The 27,400-nt window shown below is 33.6% G+C and overlaps 4 protein-coding genes and 2 non-coding genes across 7 annotated transcripts; 3 read left to right on the top strand and 3 right to left on the bottom strand.

The window, feature by feature from the left end:
* Positions 1-442: 442 nt before the first annotated feature.
* Positions 443-515, bottom strand: TRNAR-CCG. Its single transcript has one exon. It is a non-coding gene; the product is annotated as a tRNA-Arg (tRNA).
* Positions 516-2,059: 1,544 nt separating this feature from the next.
* Positions 2,060-7,981, bottom strand: LOC123902714 (methionine--tRNA ligase, chloroplastic/mitochondrial). Its single transcript, XM_045952500.1, has 12 exons — positions 7,594-7,981; positions 7,314-7,457; positions 6,718-6,867; positions 6,315-6,482; positions 5,437-5,561; positions 5,052-5,145; positions 4,740-4,838; positions 3,832-4,012; positions 3,600-3,715; positions 3,018-3,173; positions 2,590-2,718; positions 2,060-2,448 (listed from the first exon to the last, which is right to left on the bottom strand). The coding sequence occupies exons 1-12, from the start codon at positions 7,873-7,875 to the stop codon at positions 2,272-2,274; spliced, it is 1,821 nt and encodes a 606-aa protein (XP_045808456.1). The 5' UTR covers positions 7,876-7,981; the 3' UTR covers positions 2,060-2,271.
* A 488-nt stretch (positions 7,982-8,469) lies between these two features.
* Positions 8,470-14,765, top strand: LOC123902713 (elongator complex protein 1). 2 transcript variants are annotated; one of them, XM_045952498.1, is made up of 5 exons: positions 8,470-8,787; positions 8,876-9,221; positions 10,012-13,069; positions 13,877-13,975; positions 14,091-14,765. In XM_045952498.1, the coding sequence occupies exons 1-5, from the start codon at positions 8,629-8,631 to the stop codon at positions 14,407-14,409; spliced, it is 3,981 nt and encodes a 1,326-aa protein (XP_045808454.1). In that variant the 5' UTR covers positions 8,470-8,628; the 3' UTR covers positions 14,410-14,765. The 2 variants fall into 2 exon arrangements, with proteins under 2 accessions (XP_045808454.1, XP_045808455.1); XM_045952499.1 differs by lacking the exon at positions 8,470-8,787 and having other exon boundaries at positions 9,084-9,217.
* A 530-nt stretch (positions 14,766-15,295) lies between these two features.
* TRNAC-GCA lies at positions 15,296-15,367 on the bottom strand. Its single transcript has one exon. It is a non-coding gene; the product is annotated as a tRNA-Cys (tRNA).
* A 2,366-nt stretch (positions 15,368-17,733) lies between these two features.
* Positions 17,734-21,233, top strand: LOC123884977 (WUSCHEL-related homeobox 13-like). Its single transcript, XM_045934222.1, has 3 exons — positions 17,734-18,140; positions 19,264-19,788; positions 20,510-21,233. Exons 1-3 carry the CDS (start codon positions 17,957-17,959, stop codon positions 20,593-20,595), a joined length of 795 nt encoding a protein of 264 aa, XP_045790178.1. The 5' UTR covers positions 17,734-17,956; the 3' UTR covers positions 20,596-21,233.
* Positions 21,234-22,820: 1,587 nt separating this feature from the next.
* Positions 22,821-27,090, top strand: LOC123924108 (ras-related protein RABE1c-like). The gene is made up of 8 exons (XM_045976886.1): positions 22,821-23,296; positions 24,628-24,700; positions 24,955-25,055; positions 25,717-25,782; positions 26,095-26,192; positions 26,383-26,445; positions 26,528-26,620; positions 26,788-27,090. Exons 1-8 carry the CDS (start codon positions 23,224-23,226, stop codon positions 26,866-26,868), a joined length of 648 nt encoding a protein of 215 aa, XP_045832842.1. The 5' UTR covers positions 22,821-23,223; the 3' UTR covers positions 26,869-27,090.
* Positions 27,091-27,400: the final 310 nt, after the last annotated feature.

Below are 27,400 nucleotides of genomic sequence, written 5' to 3'. Positions count from 1 at the left end.
TTGAGGGATTCCCATATAAGTGTAACTTCATAAAAATATAGCCAAAATAGGCAGACAAGTGAAAGAGAGCACCAAACCTATGCCTTTAGCTAATTACTTGACAAAACATGATAGCTGTAAGGACATACATCATTCATTGAACACACAAAATAGCTGTAAAATACTGCCATCTTTAAATGCCTAGATATAATTTTTATGGTTTTCTTTTCCACTCAATTGTATGATTCAAAATATGAAAAGAACAATTTTATGGAATGAAAAGGACCACTTGGGTTTGTTTCAATAATTTTATGGTTTTAACTGATATATTGACATAGGCTGTAAATTATGAACTTGTATAAAACAATAGTAAACTATGTTCGTAAACAAATGGGTTACAGATGAAAAAACCAAGCAAAATGGGAATGAAAATTTTGAAAACACAAAAAATAAAAATGAAGAGTGATCGCAGTGGGATTCGAACCCACGACCTTTAGATTCGGAATCTAACGCGATATCCACTCCGCTATGCGATCTTTAGAGAATATTTATCAAATGAAAAATACAAGATGTTTGAAACGAATCGTCATTCTCATTAGCGATGGGATTTAGATCTAAGAATCTGAAAGTGAATTCTCCTAAGAAAAATTGAACTAAAAACAAATGGAGAAAGCCGAAACCACCATTCGCAAAGATATGAACAAATAATAGCTTGAACGTGCAAATACAAATTAATTAATGTAATGATCATGAAATTAAAATCTAGCATTGCAAGTGAGAGATCAGCGTACCTGGTTAAATTTTGTATTGTCGTTTTTCTCCGACGACAAATGAAAGTGAATTTGTTCTGTTTCGGTGATTTTCTTTGTCGCCTAGTTTTGTTTTGTGGATTGGGCCCCAGTCGTAAATAAATAAAAAAATATTGTTTTTCAAGATGTAAAAAATTATTTATTAAATCTTGACAAAAAAAAAATATTTATTAAATATATAAATTTTTGGTAATAATTAGTTTTGTTGGTTTTCACCACCAGTTGAATTTGGTTCGAGGGTTAGTTCTGGCATCAAGTGATTCCAGTCCCTTCTGATCAAGCTAATAATTAGTTTTCCCCCAAGTCAACCTTAAATATTTTGTTTAGTCAATAAAAAAACTTAAATATTTTGTCAATATTTAATTTTTCTTTTATTTTAAGCTTAATTAATTGGGCCAATGGATCACAAAAACCAATTATGTTAACTTTTTTTCTTTTGTTAATCTTCCGATTTCAAGAAGTGACTTTGATTACATGGAGTTTGGCTATAAGATAAATAAAGTTTGATAAGAAAAAAATTGAGTTTAATTTGTCTACACCTATAAAATATTTTCCAATTAGTTAATAGATAGATGTATCACGTTCATAAATTGATCTTTTCTCATTTTCTTACAATTCACTTTTCAATACCAAAAATATTACAATTACACTTGTTTAAAAGAAGACTAAAAACGAACATACACACTAATTTCACCAATGTCTGTAAAAGTTATGAGAATTTCACTACTTCATTTTAATATGCCTATGAAAAATCATAACCTGATCATTAATTTTTTAAAGGCTTAACTACACATTTGGTCCCTTACGTTTATTTTAGGTTTCAACTTGGTCCCTTACGTTTAAAAAGTATCAATTTGGTCCCTTACGTTTATTTTAAGTTTCAAGTTAGTCCTTTCCGTTAGTTTTGTCACTAACACCGTTTGAACAGTACACATGTCAGCGTGTCCAAGTGCCACGTGTCAGTCCACGTATGCAAATTGACTGTCACATATGACAAAATTGACGGAAAGAACCAACTTGAAACCTAAAATAAACGTAAGGGACCAAATTGATACTTTTTAAACGTAAGAGACCAAATTGAAACCTAAAATAAACGTAAGGGACCAAATGTATAGTTAAGCCTTTTTTTAAATGCATTATGCATTCACTCAAGATTTTTCATAACCAATCCCAACACTCTTCATATAACTTGTATTGACTCAATTGAGTAACGTTATTTTCTAGGCAACACTGCCATTGATTTCTATATTATTAGCATATTGCATTAGATGACATCTCTTAAAACCACAACTTTATTGCCAAAAAATAAATGGAAATTTCCATTCAAAATTTCTATACATACACATGCATAATACGCATAAATACCTTCTTGCATATGTATGTACCCAAATACAAATATTTGTGTACATATATTAGCAAAATAATTAGTTTTACATTACATAAGTTGGTGAAAACAAAAATAATTAAGGATAGGACAAAACATCTAAGCTCCAACGACTTCTTGAGCTTGTTTCGACTTTGTCTTCTTACTTTTTGGAGTCTTCTTACTGACCGCAACCCCTTTGTCTTCCACATCACTTTCATTTTCAATCCTTGCAAAGACTGGTTGAGCTTCAGCCATGACCTGACCACCCTTAAGTCCGCCCCATTTGGTGTCTCTCTACAATGCAAAACAACTTAAATCAAACACATAACATAATTTGTGTGCGCGTGTGTTTGTGCGTGAGAGTGATAAATAGATATATGGATAAAAATAGAGAGAGAGAGAGAGAGAGAGAGAGAGAGAGAGAGAGAGAGAGACCCATGTTGCCGCATCAAATTGGTCCCGAGAATAGCCAAGTTGTGCATATATTCTCCAACTCAAGCTCGGAGTAACAGGAGATAGTGCAATGGCAATAATTCTCACTGTCTCTAATATAATTACAAGGTCCTGTTCCAACATCATAAGCGAAAATTCTTGTTTAGGCATACTTGCTTATCTTCAACACAAATGAAAATAAGTGACATGTTGGTTAAGCTTATTATGCTTGGTTAACAAGAAAAACAAAGTTCAATTGCTGATGACAATATATGAACCATACGGTCTTTAGTGTTTGGATTTAATTTGAAGGCAAAGATTTAGTGAAAACAAACCATAGGGTGTTTATCATTTAAAATAATGTTACAAATATTTTTTGTAAATGAAATGCCTCGATTAATCTAATGATGTGACATTTTTGAGGAAAATACCTTGGCAGCTTCTTCAGAAGCAGTGCCCCCTTGCTTAAAGAGAGACCAAGGAGCATGCTCATCCATATAGGAATTACCAACATTACCAATCTCCAGAACAGCTTCACAAGCTGATGTCAGGGAGAGATTTTCATAGTGGACACGAGCTTTATCAACCTACAAATGTAAATATTGATCAAACTCCTGCAACTTATGAACAATGCTGGAAAGATGGATTTAAAATATGCGAAGTTGGCAATTATAAAACCACGATTTAGAAAACAAACTAACAATTAGTTTGTTCTATTATGAAATAGAATATAAAACAGATCTAATAATTTTGTGTTATAAGTTATAACATGTAAACAAATAAATAACTATCTCAGTTTTTGTTCAGCATCAATAAAATTTTATTGGCTCTAACAGATATAGAGTTGTAACTAGCCTATAACAATCTGTCAAAGTTGAATACAATATTCTTCCTCCTTTTAATCCATTTAGACTAGTTAATCCAGTGGCTGGTGAATTATTTTATCATGTGCAAATACCAAAGAAAACACCTGACAAAATAGAAGAACTACAAGAGTTTCCTAGAGACTTTACCAGCTTCACTACATTGTCCTTGAATGCACTTCCTTCTGCAGCTGTAGCGGAATCCACTGCAAGGGTTGATTGGCAGTTCTTTTTCAGAAGTCCTAGAGTACGATTAAGAAGATTTCCTGCCAAAATAGTGAAAGAGATACATATCACAGTTGCATTAGAATCATAGTACAAATAAAAAAATAAACCAATTTGCTGTAACTGAAAATTACAATCGATGAAAGGCTCAAAGTACCAATTGTATTGGCAAGATGTGCATTTACAATATTGATGAAACGTTCCTCTGAATAGTCCCCATCATTGCCGAATTCCACCTCTCTGAGGAAAAAGTATCTAACTGCATCTGTCCCAAATTTACTAACCAAATCATTTGGTTCAAGCGTATTTCCTAGCGACTTGCCCATCTTCATGCCATCCTAACATTTTCAAAATAAAAAGCATTGCTGCATGAAATAAAATTAAAATAAGAAACAGATTTGTAAAACTCCTCTTAGTCACATAGGCCAAAAATTAGTTTCTGGTCTTCTGCTGAGATCCATCCTTTATTAAACAAATGATCGTAACAAAATGGTGAAATCCTACAGCAATGTTTTATGAGTTTAATAACTACACACTGATAATCTTAACAAGTTTACAAAGACATCCAATCATATACCACCATCTTACCACATTTTAAACAGATTTTAAGAAGTAATGTTTTGATATGGAAAGATGGTGAAATATGATTGAACGCTTGTTTAACTTGCTTACACTATTGGTGTATAGTTATTGAGCTCTTATTTTCCAAGAAATACATTAGAAGCATTAAGGTAATTTAACAAAACAATACAATTACTATTATTAATATATTATATTATCATTAAAGTTGAGTTTTTTCTTCCACCACCTCAATGTTATTGAACAATCATTCCTATTGCTAATTTACTATTAAAATAGATAACAATGATAAAAAATGGCCAAACTATCAAAAGTCAAAACACACAAAGAGAGAGGAGAAAAACATAAATTCTGGCCCTGGCTTTGCTCAGATTTGACACTTAGCATCTCTTCTATATAAGAGCAGAACTTAACAAAGTTACTACTCACTAACCAAGTTACCTCATGAAGAAACATAAGATAATAAATAGGTTCGAGTACAAATACCTTTGTCAAGAATCCATGGCCATATACCATTTTGGGAAGGCTTAGTCCAGCAGACATCAGCATAGCTGGCCAATAAACAGCATGGAAACGTAGAATATCCTACAGAGTAACAAAATCATTAATGAAAAAATAAACCTGAATGCTTTGCTATTCTGTCTTCTCTTTAATAATATAATCATAAAAGAGTCGAACAAAATCGTCACAAAGGAAGAGAGAGAGAGAGAGAGAGAGAGAGAGAGAGAGAGAGAGAGAGAGAGAGAGAGAGAGAGAGAGAGAGAGTTTTAAAAATACAACGGAAAAGAGGAGACATACCTTACCAATCAAGTGAAGTGTAGCTGGCCAACCTGAAGAAACAGCGTTTAGTAAATCAGGTTGTTCCTGGCCATCAGCTAGTGCTGATATGTAGCTGCATATATAAAAAGAAATGAAAAGAAAGTATTCAGCGAGATTTTAACAAGGTAGTTGACAATTCAATCAATGAAAGATATTATACAATATAGCAGAAGTGTGAATTTTTCTTTATCACTTTTCCATACAAATAATTTTGCATAATTTGACCAACGTATTTCCATCAAGCATCGATAATGTTAAACAGAAACCTTGTTCAAAAAATATGTTAAACAGAAACATAAAGCTTATAGAATAGAGCCAGGGAAAGTTAGAGAAGCACAGATTATTATAAAATAAAAGCTCTTACCCTAGTAAAGCATCAAACCATACATATATGGTCTGAGTCTTGTCACTCGGAACAGGTATGCCCCAATCAACCGATGCTCGGGAAATGGAAAAGTCTCTCAGGCCACTTTTGATCCAGGCTTGAACCTTGAAATTTATATGGAAGAAATTATTTTTAAAGAAAATTAAATTATTAAAGAAAACTCATTTGAAGTTCTCCTAAAAGAGAAGATATCCGGGTCATGAAATATCTATCTCACAGGAGAAACTTCTGTAAAGCATTATTCCACTATTGTTCTTATATTAAGTGATCAAATTCAGATTGGATTAAGAAACCTATAAATTGAATTACATTTCAAGCTCAATAAGATTAATAAAACAAACACACTATTAAGGGGAGATAGAAATAGATACATTTAATCAATTTAGGATACTATTGGTTTATACAATCTTCAACAGCCAATAGATTTATGACCACAAAATCACTTCACTGACAAATGTACTTCCTTATAAACATATAAACTATATATGTCATCCGATGTTGAGTGTTGCAGATTATAATAATAGTAATAAAAAATTTAAATGTTTCTAAAAGATTTCAATTCTTTAAAGAGTCATGTGATGTAAAGAGTATTAATTGGCTGGAGTAGTCATGAACTCGAGCTCAAAAACTTGAGAAATGTAAAAATAGTTTAATTACATCATGACTGGTCTACTCAATCAATTTGAATCATAAAGTTTCCATTCTGAATAGTCTCTAGTTAATACAATTAAATAAGTTCTGCAAGTAACTTTTAATATAGTCGGCTTGAATTGCAGTATGTGAGGAATGTAGCAAACAGACAGAGGAAACTTGTACATAATACTGATAAGAGAAAAAGGAACTCCATATTTTTTTACCTCATTTAAACGGTAAGATGGCTGCACAAAATTTGGATTTTTATTCAAAATTTCCTCCAATGACTTCTGATATTTTGAGAGTGCAAAAAAGTAATTGTCCTCTTTCCTTGAAACACAAGGCTTTTGGTGGATTGGACAACAGTTGTTATCAAGCAGTTCCTTCTCATCCTGCAGTAAATAGAAATACATTCTTAAACTAAAAGTATGAAACTACGCCGATAAACTTGAAGAAAGGCAGTAATATCGATCAAAAAAATTCCATCACCAAAGGATGGTAAAGTGAACTGTTTGCAGTTCTAGAGGACAAGTAATCAAAACCTACAATTTCAAAATAAAGAGCTGGTATAAATTAAAATGAAAAAGTTGCCAGTCTAAGAGCTATAACCCAAGCTAAAACTATCACCTTATATTCCTCACAGCTGACACAATAAATTCCCTCATAATCAGCTCGGTAAATGTCACCACTGGCAAGTACTCTTGAATAAAATTCCTTTACAATTGCTTCATGCTTGCTATCAGTTGTTCTAATGAACTTGTCGTACGAAATATCTAGCTGCAATTAACACAAAAGCTTAAAAATAGTATACATCAACAAGAATGTTTAACTTGACTAAAGACTAAATCAAAATTTTGATTTCGGTTCTCGAAATTTTAAGGGCCAAGCAACTTGGTCCCTTAAATTTAAAAAATAGCAAATTAGTCCCTTAAGCTAAAGAACATCAATCAATTTAGTCCTTTTATAAAAATACTTGTTTACTAAACATCTATCGAAACTATTGAAAGACCTAATTATTGGCATAAGTAGTCTCTTGCTGTATAAAAACCAGCACAGAACCTCTAAATTTGTGGTTCTAAGAATTACTAAATTGGCTGACATTGTTCAAATTAAGGGACTAAATTGCTATTTCGTAAACTTGATGGACTAAATTCACCAACCCTTACAATTTCAATGACTATAATGATGATTTGGAAAGAAAAAAAAAATAGGGGTGGAATTACATCTTTCCAAAGCGTCTTGTAAGCTTGTGAGATGACATTGCAATGGTCATTAGGGGTGGAACCTTGGGCCATGGCAGCAGTTGCAATTTTCTCACCATGTTCATCAGTGCCAGTAATGAATATAACTTTCTTTTCCAATAGCCGCTGTCAAATAATATGCAACAACAACAATAACAACAATAATTCAAAACCAATGTATCTATTTCAAATTCCAAACTCGACCCAGTTATCGAATTGAATAAAAGTTTGATAATTTGTAGTAAAACGGAATAGGGTATACCTGGAAACGAGCAATGGCATCGGCAGCGATAGTGGAGTAAGCACTACCCATATGAGGAGGAGCGTTGACGTAATAGAGAGGAGTGGTGAGAACAAAGGGTTCGTCATTTGAAGGAGTGGAAGTAGCGCAGTTGCAGAAGAAAGCTCTTCTAGAAGGGTTTGGAGAAAAATGGAAATTGGGTTTGGATTTGATGTGAGAAAGTGTTGAACGGAGTGAAATAATTGAAGGGTTAAGGAAACAGAGTTTGTTCTGTAATGAAGAACAGTTCATTCTCACTGCCATTTCTTCGTTCTTTGTTCACTTCACAAATAAGGTCATCCAAAGTATCAATGTCTAAAGAGCAACTCTAATCCTATAACTCAAATGTGGTGGTGTCTTAAGTGGGGACAACACATCCACGTCATATTAAATGGTTCTATAATCAATCGGGTTGGTAAAGACATTGCATGTAATACGTAGATATCAAGTTTGATAACTTTATTTATGAATGATGTTCTTAAGAAGAAAAAAAACTTTATGAATGATTAATCGTTAGTTGGTTCAGTGGTGATTGACGCTGAACTTGGTAAGTAGGACAACAATTCGATCCTTCGTATCTGCGGTCGGGAGGGGCCTGAAATCACTTATGTTAGAGCTGATCTCCGAACCACATCAAACTGATGGTGAAAGGAAAAAAAATTATGAATGATCAGTCAACTTCGCTCATTTTTATGCAATATCTTTGTAAGTAACATTATATCTTACCACATAAACAATGATTCATATGACACGTATCTATTGACTTGATCAAAATGAATGGAGTTCCCTTTTACAAAAGTATTTTAAATTAGAGGCCCAAAATATTATTATAAAACTTATGGGTTAAATTAAAAGTTTGTAAAAATTAAGAGGCTAAAAATGAAATTTAGCCTCAATTTTACCACTCTGTAACAAAGAAAAAAGAAAAGGTTGTCTCTTTCGTGGAGTGTTAAAATCATAAACCCTACGATCGGTTAAGTATCTCACCGGCGGCGAAGGGTTTTAGGGTTTCAAAAAATGAAAAACTTAAAACTCTTCCGTGAGGTTCCTTTATCTCTCCGATTAAACTCCGACGATGAAACTTTACGATTCTCCGCCTTAGATATCGAACGCAACCGTCTCTTCTTCCTCTCCTCCCACAATTTCATCTACACTTCTCATCTCTCTTCCTTCCACGTCCGTTCCCAATCTCTTACTCTTATAACACCATTCATTTTTCAAATTTTCTGAATTATTGATTCTTATATGTTATTATCTATTGCAGGTAAAAGAAGCTTGGAGTAAGAACTCATTGTTATCTGCGGATTATGGAAGCGTTGATCTTGAACCTGATGATAATGTTACTTCTTTTGATTATCTCATGGAGAAAGAAGCGATTCTTATTGGAACTTCGAATGGGCTTTTATTGCTTTTTGATGTTGATGCTAATGTAACTCAAGTTGTTGGTAATGTTGATGGTGGTGTTAATTGCATTTCACTTAGTCCTGATGGTGAACTTCTTGGTGTAATTACTGGTTTTGGTCAGATTTTGGTTATGACTCATGATTGGGATTTGTTGTATGAAACACAACTTGTTGATGATGATGTTGTTCCTGAAGGTCATCACGTAAGTAAGGACTAAGCACCTTTCTTCTCAATTTTATAAGATTGATATAATATAATTAAGTGTAGGTTGTATGATAATGCTTCTGTTTTGTGATGTTGCCCACTTTGGATTGGTTTATAATTCATGAAATTATCGGAATTAACATTAAGCTATGTTTGTATAAACAAATTAAGTAAACGCTTATAGCATAAAAACTTATCATTTAAGTGCTTATATATAAGCTATTTCTATTACAACAGATAAAATAAAGTCCTACTATCTTCATATAAGTTATAACCTGTTTTCATAAGCTATTATGAAGAGCTTATGGAAATAAGCTAAAAAAACTTAATAGACATGTCATAAGCTATTATGAACAGTCTTACAGGTGTTTGTGTCATTAGATAAGTTCAAATACGTCTATGAAAAAAGGCATGAAGTTTATGGTAGTTCAGTTACTAAATAGTGTTTATAAGCTTATATGTGGCCACAAGAAGTTAATTACAGTTCATGAAAAAAATTGACATGCAGAAGCAATTTTCAACTTATATGAAAATTTTCTGTTTAAAGAACTTATAGTTATTGTAAGAGTGTTTTAATATTTCTTTTCCATATTCGGTAAGTGTTTCTTAAGACGTTTATCCCAATTGGATCTGTATATAGTATTTTTTTAATATTAAGCTTTTTGAACTACTCACATATAGTATAAGCGAATGTTTGTGCCTTGTAGCTGTATACTTATCTGCAAATTTGGTTGTGTTAGTTCTCTTTTTATGTAGAGCTGGTTCAAAATAGTGATTATACTGTGTTTTCAGATGGAGAAAGCTTTCCGGAGGGTGGGTTTGAGCAGTATCCTATATCTTGGCGAGGAGATGGAAAATACTTTGCTACGATGAGCGTGTGTGGTTCTAATTTATCGCGGAAACTTAAGATTTGGGATCGAGATTCGGGGGCATTGCTTGCTTCTTCGGAGGAAAAAGCATTTGCTGGAGCTGTTTTAGAATGGATGCCCAGTGGTGCCAAAATTGCAGCTGTATATGACAGAAAAGCTGAAAATGAATGCCCTTCCATTGTTTTCTTTGAGAGAAATGGATTAGAAAGAAGCAAATTTAGTGTTGGTGAAGGAATTAATGCAAAAGTAAAATTTCTGAAGTGGAATTGCAGTTCTGATCTTCTTGCAGGTGTTGTTGAATGTGAAAATTATGATGCTATAAAGATATGGTATTTTAGCAACAACCATTGGTACCTGAAGCATGAAACTAGATACTTGAAGCAAGACGAAGTGAGGTTCATATGGAATCAAGAAAAATCTTTGCAGTTGATTTCTTGGACTCTTGGTGGTCAGGTTACAGTTTACAACTTTGTTTGGATCACGGCTGTTATGGACAATTCTGTCGCACTAGTCATCGATGGCTCCAATATTCGTGTAACACCACTCTCCTTATCATTAATGCCACCTCCTATGTGTTTATTTAGCCTAAAATTTTCTTCCCATGTTCGGGGAATGGCTGTATATTGTAAAAACTCCAAGAACCAGTTAGCTGTATCTCTTTCAGATGGTAGTTTATGTGTTGTAGAGCTTCCATCAATTGAAACCTGGGAAGAACTAGAGGGGAAAGAATTCAGTGTTGAAGCTTCTCATACTGAAATGTTGTTTGGATCCATATTACATCTTGTATGGTTGGATTCGCATACGCTGTTATCTGTTTCACATTATGGTTTCAGGCACAGTAATGACTTATTCCAAACCTCACCGAATGAGTGTGTACTTGCAGGCTTCTATTTGCAAGAAATAGAACTTGAATGTTCTGAGGATATTGTTCCAGGAATGCTGACATATTCAGGCTGGCATGCAACAGTTTCAAAGCAAAATACCCTTGAAGAGCTTGTTATTGGCCTTGCTCCAAATCCTGCTAGTAAATATTCTGCATATATGCAGTTTTCTGGGGGGAAAATCAAAGAGTATTTATCAAAAATGGGCACTGGTGGTGGATCTCTAGAACAGGAATATCAAGGTTTTTCTGCAGCCTGCCCTTGGATGGGTGTAGCACTGGTCGGAAGTGCTGGCCAGTCAAAACCAGTGCTTTTTGGACTGGATGAGATCGGCAGATTGCATGCTAGTGGGGGGATAGTAGTTTGCAACAACTGCAGTACTTTCTCATTTTACTCAAATTTGGAAGATCAAGTTACGACACATCTAATTCTTGCAACTAAACAAGATCTGCTTTTTATTGTTGACATTGGTGATATATTTAACGGGGAGTTTGACTCAAAGTATGGGAATTTTGTCCGCATTAACAGCAGAAAAAGGGAAGAAACTGAAAACTACATACATATATGGGAGAGAGGAGCTAAAATTGTCGGAGTTTTACATGGAGACGAAGCTGCCACTATACTGCAAACTACTCGGGGAAACCTTGAATGTATATACCCTAGAAAATTGGTTTTGGTTTCTATCATTAATGCCTTAATTCAAAAGCGATTTAGAGATGCATTACTTATGGTCAGGAGGCATAGGATAGATTTCAATGTTATTGTTGATTACTGTGGTTGGCAAGCATTTTCACAATCAGCTTTTGAATTTGTCAGGCAGGTCAACAATCTGGGATATATAACTGAGTTTGTTTGTTCTGTAAAGAATGAAAATGTCATAGAGAAACTCTACAAAACTCATGTATCTGTTCCCTCTTCAGAGGTTGCTAATGCTATGCTAGCTGGAGACCTCCAAAATTGTCCTGCTGATAACAAGGTTTCTTCAGTTCTGATGGCCATAAGGAAAGCACTTGAGGAGCACTTTACAGAAAGTCCTGCAAGGGAGCTTTGCATATTAACCACTCTTGCTCGGAGTGAGCCTCCGTTACTTGAAGATGCTCTAAAGAGGGTCAAAGTTATTCGTGAAAAGGAGTTGTCTCATGCTGATGACCACAAGAGAATGTCTTACCCTTCTGCTGAAGAAGCTTTGAAACATCTATTATGGTTGGCCGATGGGGATGCTGTTTATGATGCTGCTTTGGGTCTTTATGATTTAAAACTCACAGCTATTGTGGCATTGAATGCCCAAAAAGATCCAAAAGAATTTCTTCCTTTCTTGCAAGAGTTGGAGCGTATGCCTACACCATTAATGCAATATAATATTGACCTTAGGCTGAAAAGGTTTGAAAAGGCTCTCAGACATATTGCTTCTGCTGGAGATTCTTATTATGATGATTGTATGACACTAGTGAAAAAAAATCCTCAACTTTTTCCATTGGCTCTTCAACTTTTTACTGACCCTGCCAAGAGGATGCCCTTCCTTGAGGCTTGGGGTGATTATCTTAGTGGGGAAAAATGCTTTGAAGATGCTGCTACAATTTACTTGTCCTGTTTCAATCTGGATAAGGCGCTGAAGTCTTATCGTGCTATTAGTAACTGGAGTGGGGTACTTACAGTTGCTGGGTTACTTAATCTGGGAAAGGATGAAGTACTGCATCTTGCTGGTGAGCTTTGCGAAGAACTTCAAGCACTTGGTAAACCCGGTGAAGCTGCCAAAATTGCCCTGGAGTACTGTGGAGATGTCAACTCTGGTGTGAATTTATTAATTTCTGCAAGGGATTGGGAGGAGGCTTTGAGGGTTGTTTATATGCACAGAAGAGAGGACTTAGTTAAGGTTGTCAAGGATGCATCTGTTGAATGCGCAAGCACGCTTACCAATGAATATGAGGAAGGCTTAGAGAAAGTAGGGAAATACTTGACCCGCTACTTGGCTGTTCGACAAAGAAGACTACTTCTTGCGGCAAAGCTCCAGTCAGAGAAACGTGAAGGTAGTGATATTGAAGATGATGCTGCTTCAGAAGCTAGCAGTAATTTTAGTGGAATGAGTGCATACACCACAGGGTAAGATATTTTCCTTGATCCCATATACATTGCTTTATACTTTGGAAGATTTAGAACATCCATTTAACGTGCTTTTTGCATATATTCTGAATCATTTTTCTTTGACTCTGAGGATGGGTTCTGGCCTTATCACACATGTTATAATGAACAAAACCGAGAGACACGATAGTCTTTCCATAATCTTACATGTATTAAATAAGTGTGCTGTTTTATATTCTTCTGCAAAAGACTAGCAGTTGAATGCTCATTTGGTTTCTATAATTGTAGTCTCTGTATCATAATATTTACTATAGATGGAAAAAATATAGATGAATTTATTGTTTTCATGTAGAACAATGTAAACTTTGAATCGTAAGGTTATTTTTTGGTAAAGTTTGACACACCCTACCTTCCTGTTCCCCCTTGGGTTTGAAGAATCATTGTCACATTCAAACTCATGTATCTCTTAGTAGCATCTGCTCCCTCTGCAGTAAGAGGTTGGCCGTCCGAGTCTGATAATATTTGTTTTCTAACAATCCATATTATTTGACCTGGTCGGCCATTGTATCCACAAATGAATTGCTCTTACGCTACATTTTTTTAATCTTCAATGTGAATAGCAAAGCCCCCTGTTTAATTACACCTATGTTTGATTTAGAGACTCAAAAATATTATCGTAGATGATGACATTGAAACATGTTTATTTTTCTTTTTATTTTTTAAAAAAGAATAGCAAAGGTAATTTTTTTCCACATCATTGTTATGTTTATTTCTTCTGTTATACTTTTGGTGCGCGGGCTTCATTTACTTTCCTGATTTCATCAACAGGACCAGGAAAAGTTCTGCTGCTTCTACTCTTTCAACTGCAACTACCAGGGCAAGAGAGGCTAGGCGTCAGAGGAAAAGAGGAAAAATCCGTCCTGGGAGGTATCTTGACATGACAAATTTAACGGCCCCTTTTCATATACCTCATTTTTCATTAGCTACTATTTCACATATTTAAAGATTAAAATAATGGTATTCTCTATTCACTATTATGCAGTGCTGATGAGGAGTTCGCCTTGATGGATCATTTGAAAGGCATGTCTCTGAGAGTGGAAGCAAGACGAGAGCTGAAATCTTTGTTGGTTGCCCTCATGATGTTTGGTGAGGGTGAAACAGCAAGGAAGCTACAGCAAATGGGGGAAAATTTTCAATTGTCTCAGATGGCAGCAGTCAGATTAGCTGAGGATACAATATCAAATGATACCATAAATGAGTATGCACATACTTTGGAGCAATATACCCGAAAAGTAAGAGATGAAATGAACAATTCAGAGGCTTTGTCGTGGCGGATCAAAGTTTTTTTGACCTATGAGTGAGCTTAACATATTAACATAAAGATCCTAGTTTGTAAGTTTATCTGGGATGTATCTTCACGCAGTTTGATGATGTTGGCTTCTTTATTTATTTGAGGGGCTTGAATCCATTCAGTACTATGACTGTAATTCCGCTGATTTGATTGTGCTACTCTGAAATGGAAGTTATTGCCTGAGGAGAGTGACGTTAGGGTTCTCAAATACGTCTCAAGTGTTAGCTTATAAAAAAAAATTTATGTATTTCATCCGGAATGGCGTATTTTCATAATTATGTTTGGGCAAGGTTATTATAAGATTAAGGATCAAATGTATTTTTTTATCTTCTATTGTACTCCATTTAAGAATCTTGAGATTTTTCATAAGTCATTCCCGTGATATATCTTCCTATCATTCACGACTTTCCTCTCATCTCAATATTTTCCATCACCAAATTGCTTCTCCGCTCACCTATATATGAAGACCATTGTATTTTTTGTTTCACTGTCACTGTGATGCATTTTCACGGACCATATTTAACTTACTTTCATTATCTTGGTAAATTTGCAAGAAATTATCACTAGTCAACAAGTTTAATATTGTTTAAAAAAAAAACAAAAATTAATACTATTACCAATTTTCTTAACTCATAATTTAGTTGATTGTTTTTATATTTAGGGACTGGTGTGGTGAAATACTTCGTTGCTAGTTTCTGTAACTGGTTTCATGCAATCACTGTGTTATTACTACCAAAAGTTTAAGTTGGAGAATAATAGGAACTGAAAAAGATCCATCAGTTTAATATGAAGTGGAAAAGAAACAGGCTGCACTTATTCAGTTTGCAAAATGTGAATTAACGAAGTGGGGGACTGGGAAGCGAATGTTATTTTGAAGAAAAATAAAATAATGAAAAAGGGCCCAACCGGGTTCGAACCGGTGACCTCTTGATCTGCAGTCAAATGCTCTACCACTGAGCTATGGACCCTTGTGATGTTAATATTGCTCGATGTAAATATATGTATAATAGATTTGGCAGGTCATAAAATAAAAATGTGCAGTGATGATATACACAAAGATGCAAAATTTATTAATCAATAACAAAACAAAATTCCTCGTGGACCGAAATTACAAATAGTTTATTTATCTCAATAACACAAAACTAGATTTTATAATTTTAATGTTTGTTTTAGGGTTAACAAGTTCTATCAATATTCATCAATATTCATCGACCATCGACAAACTCTTATAACAACATTTGTTACCACTCACCACATTGATGACCATCACTCAACCACTGCCAAACACTACTTTGAGGACCACTTTGAGGACCACTTTAACCACATCCGATCATCACTTCATCCACCTTTGATTTCCAATCTAACCGCCACTAATTACAATTATGACCACAATTACGACCGTCGATTGCCACCCCATCCACCTTTGATTAGTGATATCAATGGGGAAAGGAGTACTTTCCCACGAAAATCTACACTTACATATACAAGTTGATATCCTTACCTCCAGTCACCATTGAATGCCACTTTAATCACTAATCTAACTACCAAAAATCATCATCCACACCACTGCCCGTCACAACCTAACCACCTCGAACCACTCAAACAACAATTAATCTTCACTCCTTCACCTCAGACCACCGATAACGAATCCGACAATAGCCACTCTCAATCACATTTATTCAAATTACTATTAAATGTATACTTTATATATTTGTACAGTTTTAAAAATTTACAAATCTAATTGTTCAAATTAAGACATTTTTATGATAAATATATTTATTTTTAGGTTTAAATATAAGTTCCTACAATTATAGCATTTTTTGGATTTAGTCGCTGTAATTTTTTTTTATTTGACCTAGCGATTAAAAAACTATTGTTTTTTGTCCTTGAAATCACCTTATTGAATCACATGGTGCCACTTGTCATGATTATATTGGGTCACATATGTCATCATTGACTAAAATAAGCAACTTTTGAATTTGCAGGACTAAAACATAGTACATAGACTAAAACTAAAAAAAATGTTATATTTGTATAGACTAAAATTATATTTAAACTTTGTTTTATTGTTATGTTTTAAATTAATTTGATTGTAATATTTTAAAATTTTAAAAAACAAAATAGAAACCATGGCTCTGTTTGGTAACACAAATAAGCTAGCTTATAGCTTATTATATGAGCTTATAAGTTTGTTTCAAAAAATTAGAGGTGTTTGGTAACAAGCTTTTTGTACTAGCTTGTAGCTTTTTTTTAGATGCTATTTCAAGTAGCATTTAAGCTTATAGCTTATAGTTTTTTACACTTTATTCCATTTTTACCCTTTAATTTAATAACTACCCACTCTAAAAAATAAACTACCCACTATCAATTATGTAATTTTATATTTAATAACCACTTTAAAAACTAATTTTACCAAACACTTTAATTTCAATAAGCTAGCTTTTCAGCTATCAGCTATAAGCTAGCTTTTCAGCTATCAGCTAGCTTATAACTTATTTTTACCAAACAGACCCTATATCAAACACCTAATAATGATTTTCGAGATAAGTTCTTATTTTTCATTGGAAATAGGTGATTTTTGAGTAGTTTTTGACTTAAAATAAATACGTGCATCATTTTTTTCTCACATAATTCATCTCTCTCTCTCTCATAATTTTGTTGTCTCGATGCAGCGTTATTTGGTTTTTGTTCTTGACGCTATGTTTGTTTAATTCAAATCAATACATCAATTTCGATCAATTATTGGTTCAATTATTGACTAACCCACCAATGTTGCGGATCTAAAGACACATGTACTCCCTCCGTCCCAAATTATAAGGGAAAAAAGTCTATTTTTTTTGTCCCAAATTATAAGGGAAAAAACCATTTTCAAGAATGTTTTTCCCTTATTCTCATAAAATTAAATGCAAATTGCATTTAATTTTCTCTCTCTCCCCTTTTCTCAATAAACAACAACCAATAAAAATTGGTTTTACATCTTCCTATGCAACTTATTCCGAGAAAAACCCACAAAAACATATTTCAAATTATCATGTTTTACTTTTTCTTAATAAGTGTGATTTTTTTATTTTCCCTTATAATTCGGGATGGAGGGAGTATTTCACTTAATTTTAGCACATTATTTATAGACATAAATATATTTCGTGTTATTAACTTTGATGTTTTTCATTTTTAACGATGTTAGTTTGTACTTGCATCCGATCATAGTCACTCCACCAATTTAAATTTAAATAAAATAATACCGTAAGAAAAAATATAAATATAAAAGTAAACACACACACACGAATATTTTAATTTAGGAATAAAGAAATCTAATGAATCGTGGACTTTGGTCATTGGCGGTGCTTACCGCAAAAAGAGGGCGAAATTATTTCCCGAATAATAATGTTTGTGTCTTTTGTCTTTTTCTCACTTTGTTGTTTTTTTTTACCATTTCTAACGAACCTTTGCTGACTTTTTGTGTTACACACACAGAGACACACACACACTCTCTCTCTCTCTCTCTCTGATCAAAGAAAGAAGAAAGAGAGAGTATTCATATTCTTGATTGATTCTAGATGGTGAATATGATGGAGTGGCAGAAACAACAAGTTCAGAATGGTAATGTTGATGCCATGTATGTCAAGGTCATGACTGATGAACAATTGGAAACTCTCAGGAAACAAATTGCTGTTTATGCAACAATCTGTGAACAACTTGTTCAGATGCACAAAACACTCTCTGCTCAACAAGATCTTGCAGGTAGCTACTTTACTATTACTCATTTAGGATCGCTTTTCAAAATTCACAATTTCTATTTCTGTTTATTCACAATTTCTTGTAAAGTAAACCCTTCAATTTTTTTTTTTTTGGTTTAAATCAATTTTAATTTTAGCAAGTTTGAAAAGAAATTTTCAATTTGAGTTTTTGTGTATTTCTCTAAATTTTGGGTTGCAAATATGGTGCCTTAAGGTAGATACAAATTTAGGGCATGTTTGGAATCACTGTTATCAAGTGCGTAAGTAGCTTTTGTAAAAATCACGATGGCTCTGTCAAAGATTGATTCCAAATATGCACTTAGAGTAGTTCTTTTTTGGTCTACTACATCGGATCCTAAATAGTATAATATAAGAAAATTTTGTATTAACAAAAGTTGTTTTATTTGGTTCAAAATTTATACCAAATATAACAAACAACTTTTGCTGATCTAAATCTTTCCTTATATTTTAGGACTGGAGATGGTAGTATTTATCTTCTCTGCAAATTCCCATTCAATCATATAGTATTAGTATATTCTTTTCTGTCAGTTGGATTTGTCTGTATCATGTTTAATGTGTAAAGTTAAAATGTTTAGTGGCACAGAAAACAAATCCATTTATGGAAAGGGTAAATTGGTACAAACATCAGCAGGACTACTTCCAAAGTATGGAAGGAAGGAATATGTTGTCTTAGTCCAAGAAATGTTAGCTGTGACAAGTGTTTAACCTTGAAATTCCTCGAGGGACGGAGTTGATATCCCCCCGAGTTGATTGTAAAATGACCATAGTGGCACTTTAATTAATAACAATTTTCTTGTTCCCCAATTTATTTCAAATTTCTTTCTTTTTATTTTTGGGAATTAAGAGAGATGACATATTGTATGCCATTTTATCTGTGAAAGCATTGCTTGATTGAATTAACAAACATATCTGGATCTTCTAGAATCAAAAGTACTCTTGAGATTGTATAGTTTATAGAGCCTCATATATCTCTTACCTCCACCGTGCCATAAAAAATGGCAGGAATTTGCTTCGTTTGGTAACTGGCATATAAAAACTGACATTTGTTATTAGGATCCAGCATTATCTAAAGATAGGCTAAATCTCTCTTTTCTTTCTTTCATCAGGAGCTAGGCTGGGAAATTTATACTGCGACTCATTGCTGACATCTGGTCACAAAATCACATCCAGACAGAGGTGGACTCCTACACCAATTCAGCTTCAGATTCTCGAACGCATATTCGATCAGGGAAATGGAACTCCGAGCAAAGAAAAAATCAAGGAGATTGCTACTGAACTAAGCCAGCATGGCCAAATATCTGAAACAAATGTTTATAATTGGTTCCAAAATAGGCGTGCTAGATCGAAAAGAAAAATGCAAAATGGGGGAACTAGTAACACTGAATCAGAGGTAGAGACTGAAGTCGATTCCAAAGACAAGAAGACAAAACCAGAGGAGTTTATGTCTCAACAAAATGTTGCTGCAGGGGATGAAAATCTGTGCTTCCAGAATCCTGAAAAATGCTCTGAATTGCAGTACTTGAATCCAGATTCTAACAAAACATATTCCATTTTTCCATCGGATGGCGATGTAATTTCAACAAGAAATTCGAATGGTGCGTCCCTTTATGATGAAGTGCTGTCAAATTCAAGTATGTACCATCCCTCGGTTTCTTCCTTCACTTGTCTCTTTTGGCTATATATTTTTTTATGACATTAACTCTACGCCATTTGGCGATACAGTAATTTATTGTTAACATCATTGTTGCTCACTAACTAAACCCAGGTTTTCAATACTAGTATCGTACATACTAAAGCTAGAGTATTTATTTTACCAGACCATTGATTGTAGTTAAACGGCACTATAAAAAAATCTAGTTGAACATCTTTTGCAAATTCTTAAACTCTACCGAGAAGTAGGTTTTGGATCATTTGATATTATAAGCCAAATAGACGTTAACCTTGGATTACTTTTGAAGATTAGATTGCAATTATCTTCAATGAGAATACTAATAAGTTAATAACTCATTCTTTTGAATACATTTTTGAACATATTCTGTATTTGGTACTGCTACATTTATAAGAAAATTCAATTTACTTTACTCGTTTTATAAAAATTGTGCTTAGAATTTGGGTTGGGCCTAACTCAACCCTTACAAAGCCGGGTGAAGACTACTCACCACTTATGAACACATTTTCAGGTCATATCTCATCTAATACGAGAATCTTACTAGTGCTAACTTTTTAGTCGATGAACTCACAAAGAATGTCTTAAGAGTATGTTCAAAAGAATTAGTTACTAGCATTTTCTATATCGGCTTGTGTTTGACCATTAAGACTGGTATTACCATATTTTTTCCTTTCATTTTTCAGGGAATGACTATCTAGCTGGAAAAATGGAAGTGCCTGGGAGTTACAATTTATACCAGCAAGCAGATGACTACAATTTGGCAGGTTGACATTTGGCGCAACTTCTATCAACTGTTACTAACTGTGAATAGATTGGAGTGTGTTGCTTGCTTGGGCTTATGTTTGTGTTAATCGATTTGAATCAGTCAAAGCTATTAATATAGCCACCTCTTAAGATAGTTACTGGAAATATTTCCAGAGAATGACATATGATTGTTATTACTTCATATTTTGGAGCTTGTTTTTTGGTTTCAAACTTTCACTATTTTCTTCATGCAAGAAAATATAGTATTGAAGAACATAATGTGTCACCCTCCTCCTGCAAGGCACTTACTGTCCATGATTATTTTACTTACTGCTATATAGAAAGAATTATTATATAAGTCCTATATACAAGGCCGATATCCGAACAATTTGAAGGTCCTGTCTGAATATTAAGAACGAGTCCTTAGTAAAAAATACAATTTTTTGAGAGTGGTTCTCTATTTAGATTGTAAACTTTTAATGTGGAGTTGGCTTAAATGTATAGGTGAACAGTTTTAATCATGAATTATTTCACTTGAGTGTTTATGCATTATTATTGGTACTTGAGTTTTGGATGAGCTATTTGGTGGTAGGGTGTGGAAAACAGTTTGTATGACCTATCTATTTGTTGAGTCAGTTACACGTTTGATCTACTTGTGATGCATCTTCTATTTTGAATTGTAGTTGATGAATATATTTTGTTGGCTTTTTCAAAAAAAATATAAAATTGATTAAATTTTATTTATATCTCAACGGAAATTGAAATGTGTAGATTCAACTTCCGCAACAAGTATTAGGGCTTTATTGGTGCAAAGCCGGCCAAAAGGATCAAACAATCCAAACAAGAGTTTTATTGGTGATGAATCGACAAAGGATCAAACAACTCAAGGATTTTATGCCTCAAAATTTTGGATAAAAAAAATATTCAATTTAGTTATAATTTCTTTTGACAATAATTTAGTAATAAATATATAATATGATAAAAGATAGTATATATTGAGGTGTGTTATTTGAACAACAATTTTGGAACAACTTTTGGGATAATTTTCTTTTCCCTTATTCTTATTGGACAATAACAATAGAGAGAGAAAAAGAAAGAGAAAGAATAAGAATGTAACGTGAGTATGATAGAGAAAGTTGTCAAATGTTCAAAAATTGTTGTACAAATATCATTTCTCGTGTATATTTATGTAACTTAGTTGGTTAGTATTTTTTTGGTACATTGGCTAAAAAGAAAAAAGACAAAAAGAAAACTAACCTCTAGGGTGGAGCACCCTTAAAGCATCAGACAAAATAATGCTCTTTAAAGTTTCAGGAGGGAACTCCCAAATTTTTATCTTGGTATCATTCGCCGAACCCAACTTAGCAAACCAATCAGCACTGAAGTTTCTTTCCCGGAGAGAATGAGATAAAGTTATGTCTCAATTCAACTTCAGCATATCCTGAATATTAGTAATAACAACAACGTAGCAATGATAGATGTTATGTCCCTTCGAAATAAGATCCAATACTATTTGGGAATCCGAATAACACAAGATGCTCGAAAAACCCAAGTCTCTCGCAATCTTCAAGCCATGGTAAATTGCCTCACTACTCGTACAAATATCATTTCTCGTATATATTTATGTAGCTTAGTTGGTTAGTATGATGCCTCACTACTCATATTTTTGCTTTGGTCCGCTAGACCGGTTTGGTTGGCCATGTATTGGTGGACAATCACCAAGTCCGTGAGTAAGATGTAAGTACATTTATAAGTATTTTTTTATCCTTGAAATGAATCACTAGTTAGACTCAATTTATCTATTTTCTTTTGCTTAATTACAGTTGTGTCCTCTTATTTTCACTATTTTTTAGAATTGGTCACTCTATTTTAAAATTTAAGTACTCTGTCCTGCACATATAATGCGATATCTCTACCAACTGAGCTAAACTTACAGGACATGATACGACATGTTTTAAATTAAGTTTATAAATGAATTTTTTTTTACAATTTCATTGATGCTTTTATTTTTCTTTCATCATATCATATACCACATCGTTTATCGTTTAAAATAACATCACCAAAGTTTTAAAGCCAGAGTTTTTCTTATTCTGCATGACTAGTCCCCGAAATTTAAAAAAAGTTAAAATTTAAAAAATAAAAAAGCATGACCATTTTTTTAACAATATTTGATGGAGGGAATATAATTGTCAAATTTTAAAATAAAAAGGACGAATTCTATAAAATGGTGTCAATAAAGGGAAGGGACGTACTGCAATGCAATTAGGCAATTTTTTTACGATAAAATGAATTAATCCTAATAAAAATGCAATAAATAAAATTCCAAAAAATATTGAAGAGAAAGGGGTGGGGCCGAATCTGGTGTGTGCAGGAGTATCCATCCATCCATCAATCAATAAGAAAAGTCCTCCTCGCGTAACGCTACTGCATTTACAATCATCATCATCATCATCATCATCATCATCACATTGCGCAGAGAGAGAGAGAGAAAAAAGTACTAGAAGAAAACGAAACACACAAAAATCGATTCGTGGTTTCGTATTGTGATCTCTTTCTTTGTTTCCATGTCGCCAACGAAGAATCAATTCTAACTAACTGTTTCGATTCCGATCTCTGTGCTGACTGACTCACTCATCACTTTTTACCGACAGCCATGGCAGCAGCACCGGCTAGAGCTCGTGCCGATTACGATTACCTCATCAAACTTCTTCTTATTGGCGATAGTGGTTCGTTCATTCTTCTCCTTTTCACTTTTTTCCAGATCGAATTTCCGATTATTATATAAACGTTCCTTTTAAGTTTTTATCTTTTTTTTTTCCTTCTTTTGACTCAAATTTTAGGTTTATCCTTTGTTGATTCAATGAATAATTTCATAGCTTCAATTATCTGTTTTGTTTTTATTGACTCTCGTGTGTTGATGCTTTGTATTTTCATGTTGTAGTTTTATTTAGAAAATTTTCTGGTGCACGGTATTAGTATTGTATAATAATTGCTGAATATATATATATATATATATATATATATATATATATATATATATATATATATATATATATATATATGAGTGTTATATGATTATATCTACTCCATGTTATCAATGGCGGATTTTCGGTCGTGGTTATGGAGAGGTAGCATGGAAAAGACATAATGGAAATGTAATATATATATATACAAAAGGGTGGGAATCCACTTTCTCTAGGAGTAATTTTCCTTAATTAATCAGTTTAATACTCTTAACTTTTTGGACTAGTGAATAAAAATAATAACATTTCAAAACCACAAGAACAAATTAACTATCAAGAAAGAAAATGGAAAATGTCCTGTAAGTATAGCTCAATTGGTAGCTACCAACGACATTATTGGAGGGGTCAGAATTCTAGCCTTTGATTCCCCACTTCTCCACACTTAAAGCGTGTGAGTTTAGCCACTAGGCTACTTGACAAAAAAAAGAAGAGGAGAGAATGGAAAATATAAGGATATGACCTACATAATAGAAAGGAGATATTGCTATCTTCGCATTAACAAGGAGGAAATGCTGCTGGAAAATAGTAAGGGATAGAAAGACAAAAAAAAGGGAAAACATGTTTGTTCACTGGAAATAGAAGCTCACTAGAGAATGGAGGTTAAACAAGATGTCAGGTTGAGATTGAATAGTTTTGAATTTGATTGTAGGTATGAAGTTGAAGTCTGTTATATGAGGCTGCTGCTGCTCAATAGGATACGTCTTTTTAGTGTTTTCTCTTATGAGTCATGTGTCTTTCAGTTTGGGTCATTATACCCCTTTTTTGGGTTTCTACCTGCAATTTCACCATTATCACTGCTGGCACCGTGGGTTACATGAGAATGGTAGTTGCCATAGCCTTTCCAATGTTTCCATTCAAAATTTGCAACGCCATAAGTTTTGTATTGCAGTGAGTCAAAAGTTTAACATGCCATGGCTCAGGCGCTATTTGATAGTGTTGTATCTAGTTTGGTTTTATTGTTGTCATAGTTGAGAAACACTTTATCCTTTTATTATTTGTGTTTTAGCACTTTTCTGATTCAAAACTATTTGTAGGTGTGGGGAAGAGTTGTCTGCTTTTGAGATTTTCTGATGGTTCCTTCACAACCAGTTTTATCACCACCATTGGGTTAGTATCTGTAGACTTCTTTTATCCCTTTTGAAAATGCTATAGCAGTTTCTTCTTGTGGATTTCAATGTGCTTATAGCTATATTTCCTCTATCTACATATTATTATGTAAGTATAGTGTATGTTATTTACGTGGTTCCTGTTCTCTTTCAATATGCTTTGGAAACACAGAAGTTGGGGCTTATAGAGTTCATTTGATATATATACTTAGTAAATCTCATATCTAATATTGACATTTTCTCTTTGTTTGGCAGCATTGATTTCAAGATAAGAACCATTGAACTTGATGGCAAACGCATTAAGTTACAAATCTGGGATACAGCTGGTCAGGAGAGATTCCGAACTATTACTACAGGTATGTGTTTTGTCTTGTGCAAACTTGCTCACAAATTTAAAATTGGCAGTTGTCCACTTGGTCTCGTACACTGGGAATTAGTAATTATTTAATAGGCTTATGTGATATGTTTACACAGATTCGTATTAGAGGTTAGTTGAAGTATTTTAGCTGTGGTTAACAATGAATGAGCTTTTAAACGGAGTCAGTTATATAACCATTATCAGCCACTTTTCTTCCAATGAAATTTTTGATATAACTCTTTTGTGAAGAAGGTACAAATTTTGAAGGAATAGTAATTTTTGTGAAGTTACTCAAGTACACACACGGGGCCTGCTTTATACTTGTATAATTTTTTTAGGACAAAACAACTTATATGCATTGCTTTAGGTGCAGTTTTTCCTGTTCCTCTCACAAAAAGGTAGTTTTTTATATTTTTTTACTTTAAAAGAAAAAAAGAAAACTGCTTTTAAATAATAATAACCACCTCCATGTATCTTGCACAGTAAGAACTGTGTATAAGGCACTGTACATAAGTTTGGTCCATTTTTTTATTGTAACATATTCAGTTCTTAATGTCTGTAATTTTAAATACTATTGATTGATAAATGTCCTACTTTTATTACTTGCTCCATTTCTTTGATGAAAGGAACATGTCTTACAATGTTACATTCTGTTGCAGCTTATTATCGTGGAGCCATGGGTATCTTGCTGGTTTATGATGTTACTGATGAAGCATCTTTCAACAGTACCCTCCTTTCCCTGGTCTTGTTGTCAGCTTAAAGATATTTCAATGAATTTATTTTGATGTATTTATGCACTAATGCTTCAAAATTGTTTGGCTTCTTATCAGCTTTGGCTGACCCAGTAAATTGTATTTCCTTATAATTTCCCCATTCCCTGTTATTCCTTATGACTCTACTACTCTCTGATTCACATTCACATTATTCACATTTAACCTGGCAGATAAAAGAAACAAACTATTTTGTGATGATTAAGTTTCATTTGTTTATTCTGCCTGCCTTTTGATTTTCAATGTAGCTTGCTTCTTTCTGTTCAGATATTAGGAATTGGATTCGCAACATTGAACAACATGCTTCTGACAACGTAAACAAGATACTTGTGGGAAACAAGGCTGATATGGATGAAAGTAAAAGGGTATGTACATTTGAGGTTCCTTTGCATTTATATTTGACATCTTAGTTGACTAAGTGGGTGTTGCATTATTGACTCCGTGCTCAAACCACATTTATTTATTGATTTGAGATCAAGCAACCTCTGTCTTCTTTATTCGGTTTTTGAGTTATATTTTCATTGATACAAACATAAGGTGTTCCTATTTCTGTAGGCTGTGCCTACCTCCAAAGGTCAAGCTCTTGCTGATGAGTATGGTATCAAGTTCTTTGAAACTGTGAGTTGCAATACACTCTTGATATTCACACTTTCGTTAAATTGCGTGATTACTTTATACTGATATTGAAGAACACGTGCAGAGTGCAAAAACAAACATGAATGTGGAGGAAGTTTTCTTTTCAATAGCAAGAGACATCAAGCAAAGGCTTGCAGACACGGATTCTAAATCTGAGGTACTTTAATGACTCTTTCCTGTCTTTCATTTTAATTAATTAATTAATCCCAAGAAGTGTAAGTGCATGCATGAATGGAGCCTTCTGTCTCCTATGCTGTTTTTTCTTCTTCTAGAAGTAAGATTTTCCCAATATTTATGATGATATTTTCTTCTATGGTGGTTCAGCCCCAGACTATCAAGATTAACCAACAAGATCAGGCAGCCAATGGTGGTCAAGCTGCACCAAAATCAGCTTGCTGCGGTTAATGAAAAATATCAGTATCTGCAGTAAGAGGGTGCAGGTTCTACAGTAGCGCTCATTTGGGTTCTAATGTTTTTATGATGCCAATATTAGTGGGAGCATGTATTTGTCCCTATGTATCTCCCAACTTCAGATGTCTGTTTTAAATTTATATTTTAAACTTTTTTCCCATGTAATTGGTGGAATTTGTGCTGACTTGTTTAATTGCTTCAATTTCCTCTTTCATATGTAGTACCTGACTCTTAAAAAGATATTAGATTATGGCAACACTCCATTGCAAAGTTCCAAACGTTCTGTTGGATAAAGAATATAGAAACAACCATAAAAATGTTCTTACACAGAACGAAACGAAAAGCCTTGCTTAAAGAAAACATTTTTATAATATCTTATATTTACAACAATTAAATTTTAAGGGCTTCTGCAGTCTATTTTCATAATCCTCAGGGTATTTGAATTGGTGGTATAAGATGAAATACAGTGGAATGAAATGTAATGAGCTATTTAGATTTTGGAAGATAGATGTGACCACGTTTTATT

This window comes from Trifolium pratense, linkage group LG1, assembly GCF_020283565.1.
Source record: "Trifolium pratense cultivar HEN17-A07 linkage group LG1, ARS_RC_1.1, whole genome shotgun sequence".
Taxonomy (NCBI): Eukaryota; Viridiplantae; Streptophyta; class Magnoliopsida; order Fabales; family Fabaceae; genus Trifolium; species Trifolium pratense.
This window is presented reverse-complemented; position numbering and strand designations above follow the sequence as displayed.

Bases quoted from the DNA above. Each gene is read 5' to 3' on its own strand.
- LOC123902714 (XM_045952500.1), bottom strand. From the start codon at position 7,875: ATGGCAGTGAGAATGAACTGTTCTTCATTACAGAACAAACTCTGTTTC. The intron at 7,458-7,593 runs GTATACCCTATT...ATTATTTGACAG, and splicing joins ATGCCATTGCTCGTTTCCAG to CGGCTATTGGAAAAGAAAGT. The intron at 4,839-5,051 runs GTATGTCTCCTC...GTTACTCTGTAG, and splicing joins CACTTCACTTGATTGGTAAG to GATATTCTACGTTTCCATGC.
- LOC123884977 (XM_045934222.1), top strand. From the start codon at position 17,957: ATGGTGAATATGATGGAGTGGCAGAAACAACAAGTTCAGAATGGTAAT. The intron at 18,141-19,263 runs GTAGCTACTTTA...TTCTTTCATCAG, and splicing joins TGCTCAACAAGATCTTGCAG to GAGCTAGGCTGGGAAATTTA. The intron at 19,789-20,509 runs GTATGTACCATC...TTCATTTTTCAG, and splicing joins TGAAGTGCTGTCAAATTCAA to GGAATGACTATCTAGCTGGA.
- LOC123924108 (XM_045976886.1), top strand. From the start codon at position 23,224: ATGGCAGCAGCACCGGCTAGAGCTCGTGCCGATTACGATTACCTCATC. The intron at 23,297-24,627 runs GTTCGTTCATTC...AACTATTTGTAG, and splicing joins TCTTCTTATTGGCGATAGTG to GTGTGGGGAAGAGTTGTCTG. The intron at 26,193-26,382 runs GTATGTACATTT...CTATTTCTGTAG, and splicing joins ATATGGATGAAAGTAAAAGG to GCTGTGCCTACCTCCAAAGG.
- LOC123902713 (XM_045952498.1), top strand. From the start codon at position 8,629: ATGAAAAACTTAAAACTCTTCCGTGAGGTTCCTTTATCTCTCCGATTA. The intron at 8,788-8,875 runs GTCCGTTCCCAA...TATCTATTGCAG, and splicing joins CTCATCTCTCTTCCTTCCAC to GTAAAAGAAGCTTGGAGTAA. The intron at 13,976-14,090 runs GTATCTTGACAT...ACTATTATGCAG, and splicing joins GGAAAAATCCGTCCTGGGAG to TGCTGATGAGGAGTTCGCCT.